The sequence below is a fragment of the Phyllopteryx taeniolatus genome, chromosome 12, assembly GCF_024500385.1.
Source record: "Phyllopteryx taeniolatus isolate TA_2022b chromosome 12, UOR_Ptae_1.2, whole genome shotgun sequence".
Taxonomy (NCBI): domain Eukaryota; kingdom Metazoa; phylum Chordata; class Actinopteri; order Syngnathiformes; family Syngnathidae; genus Phyllopteryx; species Phyllopteryx taeniolatus.
In genome coordinates this window covers 7,363,308-7,385,086 of record NC_084513.1, presented here as the reverse complement: position 1 = coordinate 7,385,086, position 21,779 = coordinate 7,363,308, and the positions used below count along the sequence as shown (strand labels likewise).

The window sequence follows — 21,779 nt, the reverse complement described above, 5'->3', positions numbered from 1 at the left end:
TGTAAAACACTTTCGGGTTATGAGATGCCCAAACCAAAACTTCAGTCAAATTACAGAATTTAAAAAAAAAAAAAAAAAAAAAAAAAAAAGGTCTGCTTCCTTATATGAGTTCATCGGCCCTTCATTTAGAAACCAAAGTTTGATTACCGAACTAAAATTAAAGTCATTTTTATTGTCCATAACACACTTTGGCCTGATCAAATTGGTCACACGAAGTATTTTCCATTAGTGAATAATTTACTAGTACATCAGCTGGATGTAAAACAGCCGGTGAAAGGGTGCATTGAGTTCAAAACGTCCTGCAAAACAAACACCCACCGGCAGGTGTTCTTTTGGCCACAAGAGGGCACTATATACATGTTATGAACATGGGGAATGGCAACGTTTTACAATCTTACCTCCTTCCACATTCGTCAACCGAATCCAGACTTTCCAACTTCAAACTGCTCAGCTGATTTAGGATATATTGGGAACTATTTTTCACATCGCCCAAATTTACACATTGTTCATATCATTGTTCTCCCATTCCACATTTTCCGCAGGAAAATTCCCAAATGTATGCAAACGTTATTTCTTCTAATTCTTCCAGACTTCTCAACAGATTCAAACCATTCCAACTTCAAACTATTTAGCTCATTCAGGACATTTTGGGTTCCATTTTTCACGTTCCCCTAATTCCCACAAATTGGCATTTTCCACAGCAAAATTCCCAAATGTATTTTCCAAATGTTCATAATCCTTCCATATTTCTCAACAGATTCCAATTTCAAACTGCTCAGTTAATTCAGGACTTATTGAGAACTATTTATCACATTCCCCATAATTCTCACAATTCCACAAAATTCCCAAATTAATGCAGAAATGTAAACCTTCTTACCAAATCCTTCCACATTTCTCAACCAATACCAAACTATTCCAATGACAAACTTTTCTGCTCATTCATGACATCTGAGGAACTATTTTTCAAAGCCCCCAAATTTCCACAAATTAAAGCCAAGGAAATTTTTTCAACAAAATTCCCAAATTCATACAGAAATGTTCAAAATTTCTTCTACATTCCTCAACCGATTCAAAGCATTGCAACTTCAAACGGTTCAGCTAGTTCAGTTAAACTATTTCCACCTTCCCCAAATTCCCTGAATTCCACATTTTCCACAACAAAATGCCCTTATCAATGGAAAAAATTTAAAATACTGTATTTTAAACTAATCCTTCCACGCTTAAACATTTCTCAACCAATTTAAATCGTGATAAATAAACGATGATAAAACTCCTTGAGCCATCACCTTATCGTGGTGGAGGGGTTTGTGTGTCCCAATGATCCTAGGAGCTAATGTTGTCTGTGGCCTTGAGGTGGTGCTCGAAGGCGAGCGCCTGGTGGCCGGGCCTACACCCTTGGGCACAACCCAAAAAGGTAACGTGGGTCCCCCTTCCCATGGACTCACCACCTGTGGGAGGGGCCATAGGGGTCGGGTGCAATGTGAGCTGGGCGGTGGGTGAAGGCGGCGACCTTGGCGATCCGATCCCCGGCTACAGAAACTGGCTCTAGGGACGTGGAATGTCACCTCTCTGGCAGGGAAGGAGCCCGAGTTGGTGTGCGAGGTTGAGAGGTTCCGACGAGATATAGTCGGGCTCGCCTCCACACTCGGCTTGGGCTCTGGTACCAGTCCTCTTGAGAGGGGTTGGACTCTTTTCCACTCTGGAGTTGCCCAGGGCTGTGTTCCAACTACAGGAGGATCACACTCCTCAGCCTCCCTGGTAAGGTCAATTCAGGGTTGCTGCAGAGGAGGGTCCGTCGGGAAGTCGAATCTCAGATTCAGGAGGAGCAGTGTGGTTTTCGTCCTGGCCGTGGAACAGTGGACCAGCTCTACACCCAAGGCGGACTTTGTATCGGTCCGTTGTGGTGAAGAAGGAGCTAAGCCGAAAGGCGAAGCTCTCAATTTATCGGTCGATCTACGTTCCTACCCTCACCTATGGTCACGAGCTGTGGGTCGTGACCGAAAGCACAAGATACAAGCGACCGAAAATGAGCTTCCTCCGCAGGGTGTCTGGGCTCTCCCTTAGAGATAGGGTGAGAAGCTCGGCCATCCGGGAGGGGCTCAGAGTAGAGCCGCTGCTCCTCTGCATTGAGAGGAGCCAGATGAGGTGGCTCGGGCATGTGTTTAGAATGCCTCCAGGACGCCTCCCCGGTGAGGTGTTCCGGACATGTGCCACCGGGAGGAGACCCCAGGGACGACCCAGGACACGCTGGAGAGACTACGTCTCTCGGCTTGCCTGGGAAGGGCTCGGGATCCCCTCGGAAGAGCTGGAGGAAGTGACTGGGGAGAGGGAAGTCTGGGCTTCCCTGCTAAAGCTACTGCCCCACCCACCCGACCTCAGATAAGCGGGAGAAAATGGATGGATGGATAAATTCAAACTGTTTGGCACATTCTGGTCATCTTGGGAGCTCTTTTTCACATTCCCCAAATTTCACTTTTAACACAACAACATTCTCAAATTAATGCAGACATATTAAAATTTGTACCTAATCCACATTTCTCAAACGATTGCAATCCATTCCAACTTCAAACTGAACAGCTCATTCAGGACTTCTTAGGAACAATTTTTTATTACCAAAATTCACACTTTGTTTATTATTCCACAGGAAAATTCATAAATATACGCAGACATTTTACAAATGTACTTAACACTACTACATTTCTTAATCGAATTAACATTTCAATGAATTATAAAGCTTTTCACCAACATAAATGGCATTCCCTTGTTGTCCAATTCATTTGTATGTAAATATATTCATTCATTCATCTACTGGATATAATTACTGCACTGTAGCACAAAAACAGCTGAGTGAGGTTTGTGCAACGAGCTGTATATGTTATATCGATCCCAAACAGCTGTTAAATGTTTACCATGTCGCTTCTTGGAAACCAGGGTAGACATTTACAAATAAAAGCAGAGGCAATGATGACCTTTTAATGTTTATTGTTCTCTGGCTGCTCCACTGCCACGAGTGTGCCAAGGCCGTACCGTACGTGTTATGTTCCAAAAGAACCAAAATGTCAGGTGTGCAGTGTTTTGGTCACTCGGGTGCTGATCATCTTCTCCGGTGGGGATTTGACACCCTCCCCAAATAAGCACTTAATCCTTCTTTACGTTTGGGTTTTGTGTGTGTCAGTGTGTTTTTGACAGCTACACAATGCAAGTCATGATGGACTGCTGACTCACAGGCCACATAATAGCATGCTTGGTCAAGTGTTAGCCGAGTCCCTTACAAGAATATTCCGGTCAGTATGGACCAGTAGTGGGCAATGTAAATGAATTAAATTAATTTCAGTTAATTTTATCAATATCAATCAATCATTTAATGAAATAAACTGTTAATCTTCAATCCATTCATCCATTTTCTATGCTTATCTTTTTAAAACTAAATATCAATTTAAAAAAAACATAACAAAACACTAATAAAATAATGATTGAAAAAAATTATAGATAACCAAAAACAGAACAATTATAATATATTTTAAAAAGTATAATATATCCATCCATTTTCTGAACCACTTATCCCTACTAGGCACACGGGTGTGCTGGAGCCTATCCCAACTATCTTTGGGCGAGAGGTGGGATACACCCTGAATTGGTCGCCAGCCAATCGCAGGGCACATGTAAACAAACAAACATTCGCACTCACATTTACGGGCAATTTTGAGTCTTCAATTAACCTACCATGCATGTGTTTGGAATGTGGGTGGAAACCGGAATACCCGGAGAAAACCCAGACAGGCACAAGGAGAACATGACAACTCCACACAGGCGAGGTCGGATTTGAACCCGGGTCCTCAGAACTGTGAGGCAGATGTGCTAATCAGTCAGCCACTTATGATATAAAAAGAATAAGTAATAAATGAAAAATTTAAGTACAAAATTAAAAATAATACAATAAAATAATACATTAAAAAAATTACCAATAGATGTTAAATTTAAGAATGAAAAATAAAAATAAAAGTTCCATCCCATCCATCCATTTTCTGAGCCGCTTATCCTCACAAGGGTCACGGGAGTGCTGGAGCCTATCCCAGCCATCATCGGGCAGGAGGCGGCGTACACCCAGAACTGGTTGCCAGCCAATCGCAGAAAAATAAAAGTTAAGAATTGAAAATGTAATTAGAAAAAATATTTTTTAAGCTGACCCTTTTAAAAATTTCTACATTTAAAAACTTTTTTTTCATGTAAAATCCCAAATAGTTGAATTTGGGTCTGGAACCATGCTTGTAGTTGAGTAAATAGCAATTACTTGTTTTCCTGCTGAAAGATTGATTTGACTTTTTATCACTAGGTCAAGTGTATGCTTAATAGTAACTCTTCGGTACCTTATCTTTGAATAAACACCAGCCTATAACAGTGACTGCCTGTGTTGTGGAAAATCTATTCGTATAAGCTTTTAAATCGTATTTGTGTCCGCCCACCATGAATAATTCATGAATTGCTCCAATAATAAAAATAACTAGCATTTTGTGATGATGCAAGTCATCCTGTTTGTTTGTTTTTCACCCATAGACTGCTCTGTAGTTTTCATGTTGGTTACACCATGCCCGAAAACTCACCATAACTCACAAGTGTTCAGTCCATTCCTGGTGAAAACGATAACTTACTCAGAACCCCCCCCCCCCCCCCCGTTTTCTTGATCAACACAAAATTGGGCGCAAATCTGCGTCTCTATCGTTAAAAGGACGCATGAAAGATTCTCAAGGACCCTTGCACTATAAATGAACAGGAAGTCAGTTGGTTTGACGCAGAAATTTGAAGCAAAATCCTTCAGTTGTGCCCCCTGGAATGTTTGGGGGGAGAAAAATCAGTCAGCGCCCAATACCCGTATGCCCCAACCAACACCACATTGGGGGGGACATGTCAATCATAACAGGACGCACGAAAAAGTCTCAAGGACCCATGGCGGAAATTGAACAGGAGGTTGGCCATTTTGGGGGAATTCCCACAGTCCGGCCCCCCTGGAAAATTCGGTGGGAAAAAAAAATCACAAAATCGGGCAGATGTCTATCATAATAAGATGCACGAAAAAGTCTCAAGGACCCATGCCCGAAATTGAACAGGAGGGAGGTCAGCAATTTTGGTTTTGCAGCACAAGTTATACACGTAGACACAACAACCACAATAGAAGACAAACATAAAAAACATAAATATTAAAAGTATTCTAGCATGAGACCTGATTCCTTCCAGATGTTTAAAAAGTAGGTTGAACAAAGTGAGTGGGGCATCCTTGACCCCTGTGTGTGGCCAAGAGGCAAACTGTAAGGGGTCAAGTACATGCTGTGTTTCCATAAGAATTTATGACTTCACCAGTTTATCAAAAAAAAAAAAAAAATCATTAAACTTGATGTAAGAGCTGCTGGTCTTAATTCATTCAAAGTTTTTAGGGCAACTGGATTTGTGGACAAGGGACTACCAACACAATCTTCCATACCATAGGTGCATGCAAGGCTTGCAAAGACATGCTAAAAATGAAGCGGAATACAGGTCTCAGTTCTTTCGCACAGGATTTAAGAAAACCACCACATGTGTTGTCAGGTCCATGAAACCTATTTACTCTTACCGAGCGGAAGGCTTGTTCCACATCCTCAAGATCTCTGTCAAGATGTGGGCTATCTTCTATGACTCAGTGCCTGAATGCTATCATTAAACTCACAAGTATCAAATTGATTCAAAAATATGTATTAAGAGCCTTAATTAGCAAATGCAGCATCTGAATTCATCCATCCATCCATCCATTTTCTGAGCTGCTTCTCCTCACTCGGGTCGCGGGCGTGCTGGAGCCTATCCCAGCTGTCATCGGGCAGGAGGCGGGGTACACCCTGAACTGGTTGCCAGCCAATCGCAGGGCACATAGGAACAAACAACCATTCACACTCACAGTCATGCCTACGGGCAATTTAGAGTCTACAATTCATGCATGTTTTTGGGATGTGGGAGGAAAACCGGAGCGCCCGGAGAAAACCCACGCAGGCACGGGGAGAATATGCAGGCACGGAGAACATGCAAACTCCACACAGGCGGGGACAGAGATTGAATTCCGCACCTCAGAACTGTGAGGCTGACGCTCTAACCAGTCGTCCACCGTGCCGCTCATCTGAATTCAAGCAGAGGCCTGCTATAGTTTTCATGCTAGACCACGCTGAGCCTAGATTGTTGCCAGCCAACTTGTTCACCAATTCAGATTTATTATTATTGGACCTCACAGATTTGGTCACCCATGATTTGTTATTAGGATAAATTTTTGCTCGCTTGAAATAACAATGAAATCCTTTTTTTTTTTTTTTTTTTAGTGCATAGATGATTAAAACCACCCCAATATGAAGTTTGGTGCCTTACGTAGAAGATAACGCTAGATGCGGACGCGGCATTCGCTTGAGTAGAGCAGCAGCGTCATAGCTTGAGTACGTCATCAAAGGAGGGTGGGGGCGGGGAAGGCTTAAATCCGAGCAGAACGTAAACACAGCAGCAGAAGAGAGGCAGGAGCTCAGACAGCACAGTGACGTTTGGGAGACGACCAAACCAAAAAAAAAAAGCTGCATTCAGCTGATTTCGACGTTCACTTATCGAGGTATTTCTTTCCGACTTCAGCTACAGTGATAGCTAAGTTTGGAGAGGAGGAAAACAGGAGAGTGTGAGCCGTCGCGTGCATTTTTATTTTATTTTTATTTTTTTCTCGTTTGGGAGGGGGGTCTTATTGTTGCCAAGCCCTTAACGTAAGGAAGAGGAAAAAAAAAAGGTTATTGCGTTGACGTGCAAAACATCTTTTTCAACATGGAAAACCCACGAGCCAAGAAGACATGCTGTGGTAGGTGTCAATTGACATTCGATTGTTGTTTTTTTTCCTCGTTGTTTTTAACAAATTTCTTGCGTGTATTTTATTTTTCTCTCCGCCTCGTAGAATCCATTCAAGATTTCTTCACCTCAGCAAAACTCCTTATCTATTTGGGTCATGCACTGTCAACTTGGGTAAGTGAACCCGTTCAAAAGTGGTACAGCAGGTGTCAAACTCGTGGCCCGGGGGCCAGGTTCGTCCCCCCCACATGATTTTATGTGGCCGGCAAAAGCAAATCATGCGCGTCAACTTCATATTTCTTGTGAAAATATAAAAATTGCAAATTGTCTACACATTTAATGACAGAGATATTCCAAAAAAAAAAATAGACACAATCCCCATTTTAAAAGAAATGTTATAATAGTTCAAATACATATTTTTATAGGCTTCTGATTTCAAAAGTAGTTATTCATCTATTTTTTTTGTATATGTGTAATTATATGTGGTGATAATGCATTTGTAGTGGGCCGCCGCTATTCACGGGGGATCGGGCCAGGCCATGAATAGTGAAAATCCATGTCAAATTTACACCAATTAGAAGTGAATTCAGAGGGAAAAAAACAACACACAAAAACGTTTTGTTTTTGTTTTTTTTAAACACAAAAAAACTTGAATAAGCGGGGATGAACCACAATCATTCTCGGACTTGATTCCCCACAAAAAGAAAAAACAAAAAGAAAAGTGACAAATATATATATCCATCCATTTTCTGAGCCGCTTCTCCTCACTAGGGTCCCGGGCGTGCTGGAGCCTATCCCAGCTGTCATTGGGCATGAGGCGGGGTACACCCTGAACTGGTTGCCAGCCAATCACAGGGCACATAGGAACAAACAACCATTCACACTCACAGTCATGCCTACGGGCAATTTAGAGTCTCCAATTCCATCCATCCATCCATTTTCTGAGCCGCTTCTCCTCACTAGGGTCGCGGGCGTGCTGGAGCCTATCCCAGCTGTCATCGGGCAGGAGGCGGGGTACACCCTGAACTGGTTGCCAGCCAATCGCAGGGCACATAGGAACAAACAACCATTCGCACTCACAGTCATGCCTACGGGCAATTTAGAGTCTCCAATTCATGCATGTTTTTGGGATGTGGGAGGAAACCGGAGTGCCCGGAGAAAACCCACGCAGGCATGGGGAGAACATGCAAACTCCACACAGGCGGGGACGGGGATTGAACCCCGCACCTCAGAGCTGTGAGGCTGACGCTCTAACCAGTCGGCCACCGTGCCGCCATTTATATATATTTATATATATATATATATATATATATATATATATATATATATATATATAGATATAGATATATATATATATATATATATATATATATATATATATATATATATATATATATATATATATATATATATATATATATATATATATATATATATATATATGAAATGGGGAAACAATGGGAAAAAAATCTGTGAATAGGTAGATCTGCGGCTGCCAAACCAGGAGTATGTGAGGGTTCACTGTTTAAGGTACAGGTGTCAAACTCAAGGCCCGGGGGCCAGATCCGGGCCGCCACTTGATTTTATTTGGCCCGCGAAGGTAAATCATGTGTGTCAACTTCGATGATTCTTGTTAAAATCTGCACCGAAATTTCAAGTAGTCATATATCATAAAAGATAATGTTGAGATACTGCAAGCATTTTTGCGTTACCAAACATGAACAATAGTTGAAAAACCCATTACCCTTGATTTGTGACTTGGATTTAGATTTATAGGTTTCATGTGTAAGTATGATGAGGCAATTAAATATTTTTATGGTTACACAGTCATAACGGCCCTCTGAGGGAAACCGTAACTACTACACTATGGCCCGCGACAAAAATTAGTTTGACACCCCTGGTTTAAGGGTTCACGGTCATAACTGCTCTCCGAGGGAAGTCCTAAGTACAATGTGGCCCGTGACAGAAATGAGTTTGACACCCCTGTTACAGTATATTGTTTGGAATGTTACAATATTGTACGTCAGTGGTTGGCACCTGTGCCACTTCAGCTTCAGCCTACCCTCCGAAAACATGCACATTTTTAGCTTCATTAAAAAATCGAAATTGTCATCAAGTGTGAATGTGAGTGTGAATGGTTGATATATGTGCCCAGCGATTGCCTGGCGACCAGTCCAGGGTATAACCCACTTCTCTCACCAACCAAAAGTAATTTTACGTTGATTAAAGACCCTAAATTGTCCATAAGTATGAATGTGAGTGTGAATGGTTGTTTGTCTGTGCTCAGGGACTGGCTGGCTAACGGTCCAGGGTGTACCCCACCAAAAGTCAGCTGGGATAGGCTCCAGCTCACCCATGGTCCTAATAAAGATAAGCACAGTCGAATATAAATGTGTTGTTACGGTATAAGTGTCAAGAAAAGCATGTGTCTTTTTTTTTATATTCATACCGCTCACTCACAGACCCAATTTGCAGAAATAGGCAGTAACAAAAGATTGACTTGGTTGTTTAATTTCACACTTGATGGGGAGGCAGACATCCCACAGAACAACTATCCTTATACAAGCCATTAAAAAGTGAGTTGTCCATCATATGCCTCCTTTAACACTAGCTTCCGTTTCAACTCGCAGGGCGACCGGATGTGGAACTTCGCCGTGGCCGTGTTCTTGGTGGAACTGTACGGTAACAGCCTGCTGCTCACGGCCGTGTACGGTCTGGTGGTGGCGGGGTCCGTGCTGCTGCTGGGGGCCATCATTGGCGACTGGGTGGACAGGAACCCCAGACTCAAAGGTGAGGCACATTTTTGGATTGTATTGTTTGTGTATAGGCCTACTGTTGTGTACACTGGGGGTGGACCGGTTCACAAAATCCACAGTTTGGTTCATATCAAATAGTTTTGTACTCACCGTTGTCATTTCAGTTCGGTATATGTTAACTATTACGAAAACCAATTATGTCTTAAGTGTGGTTAAAAGTGAATAAGGCGGTCTGACATTTGACACATCATTGTGACAGTCTGAGATTAAAAGTAGGTGAGATTCTGGCTGCAAGAGAGAAGACATTACTACTTCCAACATGTTTTTTATTTATTTGGCAAATGAAGTTTAACAATTGCTAAAACACAAGTAGTTATTAACAGTCACTAAACTGCAGCGCAATCTTTTGTACATACTGGGCACAAAAAGTGTATCTTCTGAAATATAAAAGTAAAAATGGCTCTTACAGCTCTTGACCCTTGAATTAGTACATACAGTATAATTTACGTTTACAACCACATTATACATCAATAACAAAGGGAAGCTCTAACATCTTTAAGCAAAGCAAATTACAGCTGCCCAACATTCTCTTGTCCTTTCGTAGCGAGCTGTTTGTATCCGTCAGGGAAGGCCACTCGATTAGGGATGGCAAGGAGGACCACAGCCCGGCTTGTCGTCTCTGTGGTTTTTACACATGATACATCTTAACTCCTACCTGTTTTAAAAGAGGGTTTTGTGCTTTGTTAGTGGAAGAGGCAAACAAAGATCTTACTCCTGGTACAGAAAATAAATCGATCACTCTGACAATTTGGCAGAAGTCAAGCAACATATTTAAGTCATTTTGGTTTTAATTAACTCACACCGAGTGCATAGCCCGAGTGAAAAAAAAACCCGAAAAACCAAAGTAGATTATTGTACTGTAGGGGCTTTTATGTTTTACCAAGTACTGTCCCAGTCCTGATAAAGTCGTATTGTAGTGTGCGGGGTTTTTGTTTTACAAAGTACTGTCCCAGTTCTGATATATTAGATACTGAGATATACTGAGTATATATACATGCAACATACACACATACTGCATATCCTGTGTATATACAGACAGTATATACATACACAAAGAAAAGAACACTGTACCTACTGTAACCCACTGAGTTATGTTCTGGGGCTGCTTTTTTTGCATCTGGTAGTTACCACAGGGTTTGTTGAATCTTTGTAGGTACAATGAAACCTCAAGACTCGTCAAGGCATTCTGTTGCGAAATGTGCTTCCCGGTGTCAGAAAGCTCTCTTTGAATGTGAGAATGTTGATTAAAATATAAACAATAACCGTCCTGCGTTAAATACTAATTTACTGAGCGATCGCTACTATATTAGTAGAACTGTCCATTAAGAGTGCTATCCGTTTTGGAAATAAAACCATTTTGTCGAGCACATTTAACAAAGACAAAAGGCACTAGAATGGATCAGGGTACAGAAAACTCATTGAAAAGAGCACTGTGGGTGCACCAGAATGAACTTGGTCAGACAGGCAATCTGTTGTATTTGGTCACGTCTGTCCCTAATGCCCGTTTTTGCGCACCCACAGTGGCCCAGATGTCTCTGATCGTCCAGAACAGTTGCGTCATCGTGTGCGGCATTCTCTCATGGTGGTTTTCAGTTTCAAACAGCAGCTAGTGGAAGTGTACGACGGATGGCTGCCTGGTAAGACGCTCAAATTCTATCTACGTGATCTCGCTCAAAGCTTTTTTTTTTTTTTTTTTATATACCCTTTCACCTCAGATACAACACCCACCAAATGATACTCAATAACTGATATGGACACTTCCACGTCTGTGTTACTCATGACCCCTTGAAAAGGTGTCACTGAAATCTGCCATGAAACAGTTGACTGTAACCTGATTTATAAAGTGCACTTAATCGTATTCACTGACTGAATATATAGACATAATAATTACCAAACATATAAATATAGAAACATAAAACATGTACTGTATAATCGTAGACAGATACAAATTTTGGGCAAAGCAACAATAGCTGAAACAAAACGTCAACAGCATTGCGATGGCCAGAAGCGTGTTTACACTTGTTGAACTACTCTTGAGGGTCTTATTGAAGGGCTGTGCGTGTCAACGGGTTTTTCAAGGCCAGTCATATGACACACAGTGAAATGTGGCCAGGCCTGTTGATGCATTTTTGTTGTTGCTATTCTGACCAGACAGCAGCAGCAGCTGTGTTGGATGTTTGTACACATGATGTACACTAAGTATAAAACGTATTCTAATGTTTATTGCTGTTAACCAAGGCGCATGTTGGTGTTATTTTAGTCAACATGATTTTACTGTTATCTTCTTGGTGCATTCAAACCTGTGATAGTAATGTACGTTGCTCTTAAAAATAGTTTTAAAAAGGTCCATATTGACCTGTGAAGAATTTCAAATAAAATTTTAACCATATGCTGTGAATGTGAGTGAGAATGGCTGTTTGTTTCTATGTGCCCAGCGATTGGCTGGCGACCAGTTCAGGGTGTACCCCGCCTCTCGCCCAAAGATAGGCTCCAGCAAGCCCGCGACCCTAGTGAGGAGAAGCGGTACAGAAAATGGATGGATGGATTTAAACCATATTAACTATATAATAGCCTGAATGGTAATAAATGTAATACAGAATGTAACTATAGCATATAATGAACGGATTTACGTATTTGACTATTACAACCTGCCCTGTGACTGACTGGCGACCAGTTCAGGGTGTAGTCCGCCTTTCGCCCGAAGTCAGCTGGGATAGGCTCCAGCGTCCCGCGACCCTAACCAGCATAAGCGGTGTTGAAAATGGATGGATGGACTATTACAACCTGTGGAATTCACCCAGAATGTCTGCTTCCAACCAAAATGGCTGACTCTCTGTTCAACTTCACACACGTTTTCTTTCGACTTTCTCGTTTGTCCAGTTATGATGGACATGCCCGCCAAATTCAGTGTCAATCGGTGAAACTGAAACATGAAATGCTGCACTTACATGTTCAACTGGATAGACATGCTCACATCTACTCCCCCAGTCCCAAAAACTCTCACAGTTGTCAAGAAACCGCCAGGAGTTGCAGCTGATTTTAAGCGTGCTATATAATGTAGATGAAATTGGTGTCACAGTGGCCAAGTAGTTATCCTATCTGCCTCACAGTTCTGAGGTTAAGGATTTGAATCTGGACTCCGGCCTTCCTGTGTAGTTTGTGCATGTTCTCCTTGTACTTGCATGCATGCTTGTTTGTGTATATGTACCCTGCGATTGACTGGAGACCAGTCCAGGGTGTACCCCACCTTTCAGCTCACCCGCAACCCTAGTGAGGGGACGTGCTATATAAAATCAATGGATGGATGTACATATAAAGGATATTTGGCTCAACTGTCCCGCTCATACAAATACTACAACTTCCCATTTTTCCAGACCACCTGCTACATTCTGGTAATCAGCATTGCCAACATCGCCAATCTTGCCAGTACGGCAATGTCCATCACCATCCAGAGGGACTGGGTGGTGGTTGTGGCAGGTCAGGACAGCAGCAAGTTAGCAGGTCAGTGTTTGCGCTTATCGTTTGTAAATATGGATTTCACGTGATCTTTTATCACATCAGTGTCGGACCTTGACCCTCCGTTTGGACTCATTCTGACGTTTTACATTTTATGTCGGGACTCCTCGGACTTGTAATGAAACTGTAATTCCTAGAAACAACTACAATAAACCTTTCACTCACACACCAGATATGAACGCCACCGTGCGGATTATCGATCAGCTGACCAACATCCTGGCCCCCATGCTGGTGGGCCAAATCATGACCTTTGGCTCGCACTTCATCGGCTGTGGCTTCATCTCGGGCTGGAACCTGTTCTCAATGTGTCTGGAGTACGTTGTGCTGTGGAAGGTCTACCAGAAGACGCCGGCGCTGGCTGTCAAAGCCGGGCAGAAGGAGCAGCACGAACAGGAGCTCAAACAGCTCAGCCCTGTGAAAGGTATCCAGAAGAACTGTTCGTACACCAACAGTTAACTAATTTGGGCGAATTCCCTTGTAGAAGTTCGTCAGAGTCTAGGCTCTGTGTTTCAAATCAGAATGATCGACTTCCTGTTCAATTTGGCACATGGGTCTTAAACAGTTTTTCCTACGTCCTTTTAAGACAGACGTGTCTGCCTAATTTGTGGCTGATTGGAGAAACTGCGGTCGGGGGCAGATCCACCCAAGGCCCCTCAAACTAACGTTCCAAGGGGCACTACTGAGGGAATTTGCCAAAAATAGGCTCCATCTTACCCATGACTAAGCTTGTAAAAATACATTATTGAAACTAAAAATCACTATTATCTAAAGGGCCTATCACACTGGCGGAGACATCTGCAAGACTGATCAGTCGCGGTGACTTCGAGTCACCATTCGGTCCCAAACTAGTCTCCAGGCCGGTGAGGTAGGAGTCCAAGACACGAAACTGTTGCCATTGAAATGGCAGAACTGTGACACGCCAGTCAACTCCCAGTTCAGATACAGCAATATGAGCACCCGAAAAAAATGTAAGCCTAGATTGAAGATACAGTTATTCATCAAACCTCCAAATGTGTGTCATGTGACTACATTTTCCAGTGACTGTCATCTGACTGGAGTGAGCAAAACTGGCTACTGCTTATGCTAGTTCATGAGAGGCAGGGAACACCCTGAGCTCCACGCTCATTTCAGTAAGCAGTACGGGAGCATTTCAGCTACCAGCTCGGGATGCAAATGGCGTAGGCCAAGACCCAGACATTATGCTTCAAAAACCTTACCCAAGTCACGTTGAACATGTTAATGCACCTTCAAAGACACCATCCCTTCAGGGATCACTGAATTCGATAGGGAATAGTAGTTACTGTCAACCGTGGTAATCCCCAGTTCTGTTTTACAGAATCCGAGACAGGCCAAAGTCCCGAGGAGTCTTCTCAACCCCTAATGAATGCAGTCTCACCGGTGGTAAAGTCCTGAGGCCCCCAAAAAGCGAGGCTGCTGCAACCAGATAACCGAACCCCTGCGCACCCTGAAGGCTGGCTGGGAGGCGTACTATAATCAGAGCATCTTCTTCGCCGGCATGTCCCTGGCCTTCCTCTACATGACCGTGCTGGGATTCGACTGCATCACCACGGGATACGCCTACACGCAGGGCCTCAACGGCTCAGTCGTTAGCCTCCTGATGGGTGCCTCGGCCGTGTCTGGGATCTGCGGCACAGTCGCCTTCACGTGGGTCCGAAAGAAGTGCGGCCTAGTCCGGACCGGCTTCATTTCGGGCGTGGCGCAGCTCTCTAGCCTCATGCTGTGCGTCTTCTCTGTCTTCGCTCCCGGGAGCCCCTTAGATCTCAGCGTTTCGCCCTTCCAGGATCTTTACGCCCACACGCTGCCCGAGGCTGAGAACCTTGTGAGTGTCCTTACCGGTTGGAACATTACCGCCACCAGCGCGCCGACTGAGGAACTACCAAGCCTCAAGTCCTACGTGTCCGTTAGTTTGCTGTTTGCTGGCGTCATTGCTGCGAGAGTCGGTAAGTAATAGTCGATCACAGACTGTATATAGCTTAAAATGTTGCATTTTGTGATGGCAGTCCTCTGTCCTGCTGATAGAGGTGGCAAAAGTACTCAAACTCTGTACTTAACTTAATTACTGGCAGCTCGTCTCGAATTAGAGTTCCCCATATTCCCAGTCTTTTTCGAGCATTATGACTGAGCTTTCGAGACCCACAGCATATTATGTTTTATGATGATATAAGCACCAAACCTACCAAAAGAGTAGACTCTCTTCTTTCACCCTGAAAAAAGTTTGTATCTAGCTTTTTCTTTAGCAATCAGCAGTAGGCCATGGGTTGGTTATACCAGTTGCTGAGAAAGCTTCTTTTTTTTTTTTTCTGACACCTCAAACTACAAAACAACATAAACAAGACTGAGAAAGAGTTTTGATGGCAAAATAATTATTTATAGAGATACAACTATGAAATGCTCTGTGAGCGACAGTGCTTTTTTACATGGCGTTCCTCATTCACTCTGGGAACTGTGTCATCTTTTCTAACTATCCAGACACACGTTCTACTACCTACCTTGTGAAAACTAATTTGATACACAAGTAAAATGAGTTACACGCTTTCTCACAGAATGAATTAAACTCGGCTCAAGGTATCACTATATATATAATCTGCACTTGCATTGACTGATAGCCAATACATATTAGATATCTACATTCAGAAGAGACCTGATTTCGATCTGAAGAAATCAGATTTCACGTGTTTATCGTCTTTTTATGCTAGCCAATTGTGCCACTTGAGAGCAATAAATGGGAATTGTCATTTGAACCATGTAGCGTAACTGCAGTTTACACACGTCCCCAGTGACTGTACCGCAAATCAGTGCACTAACCTTCAACCCTTGTTGCCAATTTTCATTACGTGAGGTGTAAAGTCATCGTAAACTGACGCGATCCTGACTTTTGATCTGGGACGCTTTCTTCCTATCCAGGCCTGTGGTCCTTTGACCTGACGGTGACTCAACTCATCCAGGAGAATGTGATCGAATCAGAGCGAGGTGTGATCAACGGCGTCCAGAACTCCATGAACTACCTCTTGGACCTGCTGCACTTCATCATGGTGATCCTGGCGCCCCACCCGGAGGCCTTCGGCTTGCTGGTCATCATCTCGGTGTCGTTCGTGACGGCGGGCCACGTCATGTACTTCTACTTTGCCTTCAAGCGTCTCGGCCACCGTCTGTTTCTCTGCTGCTCGCCAGAGCAGAAAGTAGAGACAGACAACAGCCCTTCGCCTACCAACGCTGTCTAACTGCCTTTCACACACACATATTGGTATAGCCATCTAGCTTGGTATATACACACATAGCAAATATGTATCTCCTACAGCAGCGTTACTAACGTCTTCACATGTAGCCAGTCAAGTGCGAAAGCTTGCCATTGAAGCTTTAGCAATGAGTCAAGAGCTGAGAGTAGAAAACTAATCTAAATTGTAGATTAGGCAGAGGTTTTTCTGAATCCTCCTATTGCGGTTGTCTCTTTGGTACACTAAAAAAGTTCATGGGTCATCAATGTGACTCGCCACTTTTAACCACAAAAAATGTTCACGGGTCAGCATGACCCGTGCCAAAAATATGGGTTAATTGGACCTGCTTTTTTTTTTTTTTTTACAACAAGCCAGTTTTTGATTGTCCTCCAAACAGAAGAGAAGCAGGCTGCTTATATTGAGCTCTCCTGTTATATTGTGGCTCAAACTGACCCCTAAAAAGAAAGCACAAAAAAAATGCGGTTACGTTTTATTTTTGTTCTTTCAATTTCTGAATTATTTTTGAATTAGCTTTTCTTATGATTAAACCTGAAGCAGGGTGTATTGACCCATGAAACAACCCTAACAGAAGGTTAGAAGTTCCAAACAGACCTTTTTTGGTATATCACTCTATCTTGGTATGTCCATTTATCTTGGTATAACTCTCTCTCCTGCAGGATGCTATTGAGTTACTAACATCTTCACACATAGCCAGTTGAGTGTGAAAGCTTGCGATTAAAGCAATAGCAATGAGTAGAGGTGAGAATTGAGTACGAATCCAAAGTTGCGCTTGAGATGAGGAAGAGGTTTCCCTACCCCTCCTGTTATGGTTGTCTCTTTGGTCCAACAAAAATGGGTCAATGTGACTTCCTGCATGTTCGGGCACAAAAAAAGTGACTGGAAAATCACAGAATTTTTTTGTTGGGGGTCAATTTGAGTTGCAAAATAACAGGAGTGTTGACTTTTTTTTTTTTTTAGTAGGAGACAGCAGCCGTATGTTTTTTGGGTGAATGACATTAAGAGATGATTGTTCTCCAAACAGCAGAGATCTTTAACCCTCCTGTTAAAATGCATTTTTTTAAAAAGGTTAAGATTTGGACATAACTTATTTGCTGGAGTTTTTTTTATTTTTATATATTTTTTTTTAAATCAAATCTTTTTTGTTAATGTACAGGAAAATTCATATAAAACTTTTAGCCTTGTTTTCCTATATGTAAATTTTTTAATGACCTTTTTTATTATTGTTATTTATGTCCAGAAAATAAGTCTGATTACATTCTTCTAGCCTTGTTTTCCCCTTTTATGTAATTTTAATGGACAGTAAAATTCAAATTAAACTTCTGCAGGCCATTTTCTTTTATAATTATTTTTTTAAAATAGATTTTTATGATAAAAACCAAAAATACTTTTTTTTTATTGTCCAGAAAAAATCTGAATAAAACATATCCTGCTGGCCTCATTATTTTAAATTTTTTTCAACGTATACAGTGTATACGTGGGTCGCATTGACCCACGAACCAAACCTAACAGGAGGGTTAAGATGTTCAACATTGCAGTGACGTCATTGGTGTTTCAAGTGTCTCTTAGTCGTCGTCCCGTGTTAGCTCGCACAGGTTGGGATTATTTTTTATTTTTTTATTACTTTAACCAAACAACAGCAACACACGGAATGTCGTCTTTTATTTTTACGTTGTCAAAGGGTTATGCACATAACTATTTATTCAGGTAATTCAGGTGGTGGTTTTGATAAACAAGACAGCAGTGTTGTATTTCGCCGGGGACAAAAAAAAAAAAAACAACAACCTATGCAGCCACTTCAATAGCTCTCAGTTACCAAAGTCCAGGTTCATATGTGTGGTGTGAAAGAAAGAAAAGAGGGAAATCCGCTGATGTGTCTTGAAGCATTCTTAACAGCTATTTTTGCATCAGGTGACAAAAAAACGTCTGGATATTTTTACTAATGCTTTCCTACTGTAATTGTCATTTCTGCTTACTTGTTATTCTTATAACCACCCCCTTTGTGATTCGTTGCAGTTCTCCTAGGTGGACTTTTCTTTTCTCCTCCCCCACTTTTGTGATTGTTATTACGCCAGCACTTTAAGTGATTGACATTGGTCATTACACCTAATGTCTCATCAGACTTTTGATTGTTTTTGCACAAGACTGAAGTCCACAGGTTCGGGGTGTGGCTGGAAAAAGCGCATAACTATGTTTGGTAACAGCTCTTGTAAGGGAGGAGGTCTGAAACCAGGCTGTGCTTACCTTGGCTGTGCCCAAATGTGGGCTTAAGAATGCAAGATCTGCATTTTTCTAACTGGGGTGCCTCAAAATTTTTTTGTGTGTGCCATTTTGCAGTAATTTAACCCTCCTGTTCTGTTCATTTCTCAGGAACAGCAATAATGTTCTCAGGCAATTTTTTTTTACTTGGGCCACATGTAAAAGTACATTTAAGAAGTTTCATACCGAAAACCTACTTCAGTTGAATTTCACTCTTACACAATTGACTGCCAGCCGTTTACAAAGTAGACCAGTCGTTTTACAGCATTTTGACTTCTGTCAAGACCCACAGAATATTGTATTCTGTGACAATATACACACCGGACCTACCGAAAGAAAGAGTAAACTATCTTCTTTTACCAGAAAAAAAACACGTTTGTTTCTAGCATTTCCCTTTCTTTAATTATCAGCAGTAGAACATGGGTTGGTTTCACCAAAAACACCGGTTTCTGACCAAACGGAGAAAACAAGCTTTTTTCTAATGAAAAGAAACGTCAAGCAGAACAGTGACTTTGACGCTAATATCTTTTGTTTTTGTGACAAACAAGGCTGAGAAAGGACTTCAAGTGAACCTGAATTTCACAGCAAGCTGGTTGTCACCTACCCATTGAAAAACATACTTGACAAATGTATGTCGGTGGCAGTGAACGACTGGATTCCAGTCGATTAAACATCCACGGCAGTGAGTTAAATGGGTCAATTTGACTCACAACACAACAGGAGGGTTATCAGCTTGACTCAGATATAAAAGTAAACACAATGTAAAAAGAAAGCATCTCAGCAAGGTGGAAAAAAACACTGTGTGACTTGACAGCCACTCAACAGAAAGTGGTAGAAAGAAAGGAGTGTAGGGAGTGACCAACTTTTGATACAAAATGCAGTCACCTGAAGAACGAAGCTTGGTTTTCCATTTCCTTGCCAGACCTTTAATGTAACATTCTGCAAACTCATTACAAAAGGCCATAAACATATTTCTATGTAGATAGCATTTAATGTCAGTCAGAATCCATGTATCCAATTGCAAAAAGGTTAAAAAGTGTCATCATTGTGCTGTTCTTAAAAAAAGATTTTTTATATCTTCCTTGTGTTGTCAAATAGTTTTGTGATTTCAATTAGATGCATGAACCTGACACTATGTTTCTGTCTTTATACATAATGTGATGTGTGTCGTTTCATTGAATCAGGAAAAAAAAAAAAAAAAAAAAAAGAATCAATCACTCCATGAAAATATAAATTGACAGTACTGTTTGTAATGCAAGGGGCATCTTAAATAAAGGACCTAAAGTATCGACAAGTCCATGTGTGTTGAGTATTTTATGTACGCTATCGTATTGTGTTGTAGACATTCCTGGCTTCACGGTCTGGCTTGCACATTCCCACCACCACCGAATTCTTTTTGTTTCGAATTTTCCAGGTGAAAAGACTTAAAAGTGGCTTAAGAGTTTGTCGGGGAGGGGGGGAATTAGGTTTTGATCTCACTGGCAGTATGGTGGTTCACGTGAATGTCTTTGGACAGAAAATCAGCCTGGACAGCAGTTTCACAGATCAACATGAAATTGGGCAGACATGTTGATCATAACAACGTGCATGAAAAAAACCTTTAGGGCCCATACCATAGTTGCCAATTTCTTCAGGAGTATGAGAGTTAATTAGACAGGGGGGAGTAGATGTATTTAAGCTAAATACAAGCGCTTGCATCCTAGTGAAAACATATTGACCCCAGTCACACCAACCGACACGAAAATTTGGCGGATGTGTTTATCGTAACAGAACACACATAAAATGCTCAAGGACCAGTGCCTGAATTTGAAAAGGAATTTGACCATTTTGGTTTGAAAAAGCCATTCCAGGCTTTGTACTCTCAAGTGAACCCAAATAGGAAGATAAATTACTACAAGTTACCTTAACCTTTTTCCACACACATTTATGAAAAAATGAGTTTGTTTCTTAACCATTTACAAACGTAAGTACAAGTTCATGATACAGGATGCTACACAGTAAACTGACCTCATAAATGTTTAGTTTGTCATAATGTAACAATCAACTGCCTCCTTGAGGAAGTATATCGTAAAGCTTCTGGAGCATCAAGATAAGTGCAATAATTCTTTACTCATGTGTCATGCCTCATTATATACCATAAAAAAAACATATCATTGGCACTATAAAAAGAAAAAGCATATCTTTGAACATTGCCACCACTGTCCCATAGGAAACATCATTCAAATAATTTGGTTATTGGCGTCTTGGAATTAGAAAAAAATTTGAATGCTAAAGGTTCCCATATACTCAAATAGTATATTATGACAGTGTACATAATTATTATAATTTTTTTTAATGTAGACTGGTTTTTCATAGAGGCATTCTGACCACTGGAGTCCGTACGGTTCACATTCTATATTTTCAGTTTTTCTATTCTTTTGTGCTACTTAAAGTCAAAGTAAGTAAGTCAAAATGTAATCTCAATTTCACGAGGATAAAAAGTCAGATGTGCAATATTGGGGGTAAAAAAACTCACAATTTTCACACAAGATTTCTTCCAGTTTTCTTATGCTCTAAAAATTGTGATTTTTTTTAATTTTAAAATTACAGCACAAACCATGACACTCATGCTTAGATTCCAATCAACCACCCCAATAGACCCCACCTCTTAAAGGCATATGCATGTATCAAACAGATACAGAATACATATAGTATGTACAGTATTTTCTCTATATTTTACAGTATATTGTGTTCAAATACACTTACGTGTTTAAGGGGTCTGCAAGGTGTAAAACTAGATAGTTTTTTATGGTTGCTCTGTATTGCAGATTTTCACCTATTGTAGATGGGTCTGGAATGAATCCCTGCAATAAACAGGGGTTCAAGAGCCACTTTGACTGCATGACTAAGCAGCTGAACAATAAGTCATAAAGAAAATAATAAAAAAAAAATAATATGAGGAATTAGGTAACAAAAAACTTGTCTTATGTAACAAATCCCAAAGTGCTGATTTTCCAGTTTTATAAGATCACGTTTTGGCCCCAAAGTCAGATGAGATCAGCATTTTGCACTTCCCTTCTTAGCAGGTTGCTGTGGCTGGCAGGAAGAAAACCGATCC

At 41.4% G+C, this 21,779-nt stretch overlaps 1 protein-coding gene across 1 annotated transcript; it reads left to right on the top strand.

Moving 5' to 3' along the window:
* Window positions 1-6,455: 6,455 nt before the first annotated feature.
* On the top strand, window positions 6,456-19,976 carry slc40a1 (solute carrier family 40 member 1). The gene is given in 10 exon segments (XM_061792368.1): window positions 6,456-6,850; window positions 6,944-7,011; window positions 9,468-9,627; window positions 11,175-11,225; window positions 11,228-11,284; window positions 13,023-13,154; window positions 13,342-13,590; window positions 14,506-14,579; window positions 14,581-15,130; window positions 16,095-19,976. Coding segments are annotated over 10 exon segments (1,692 nt in total). The 5' UTR covers window positions 6,456-6,816; the 3' UTR covers window positions 16,412-19,976.
* Window positions 19,977-21,779: the final 1,803 nt, after the last annotated feature.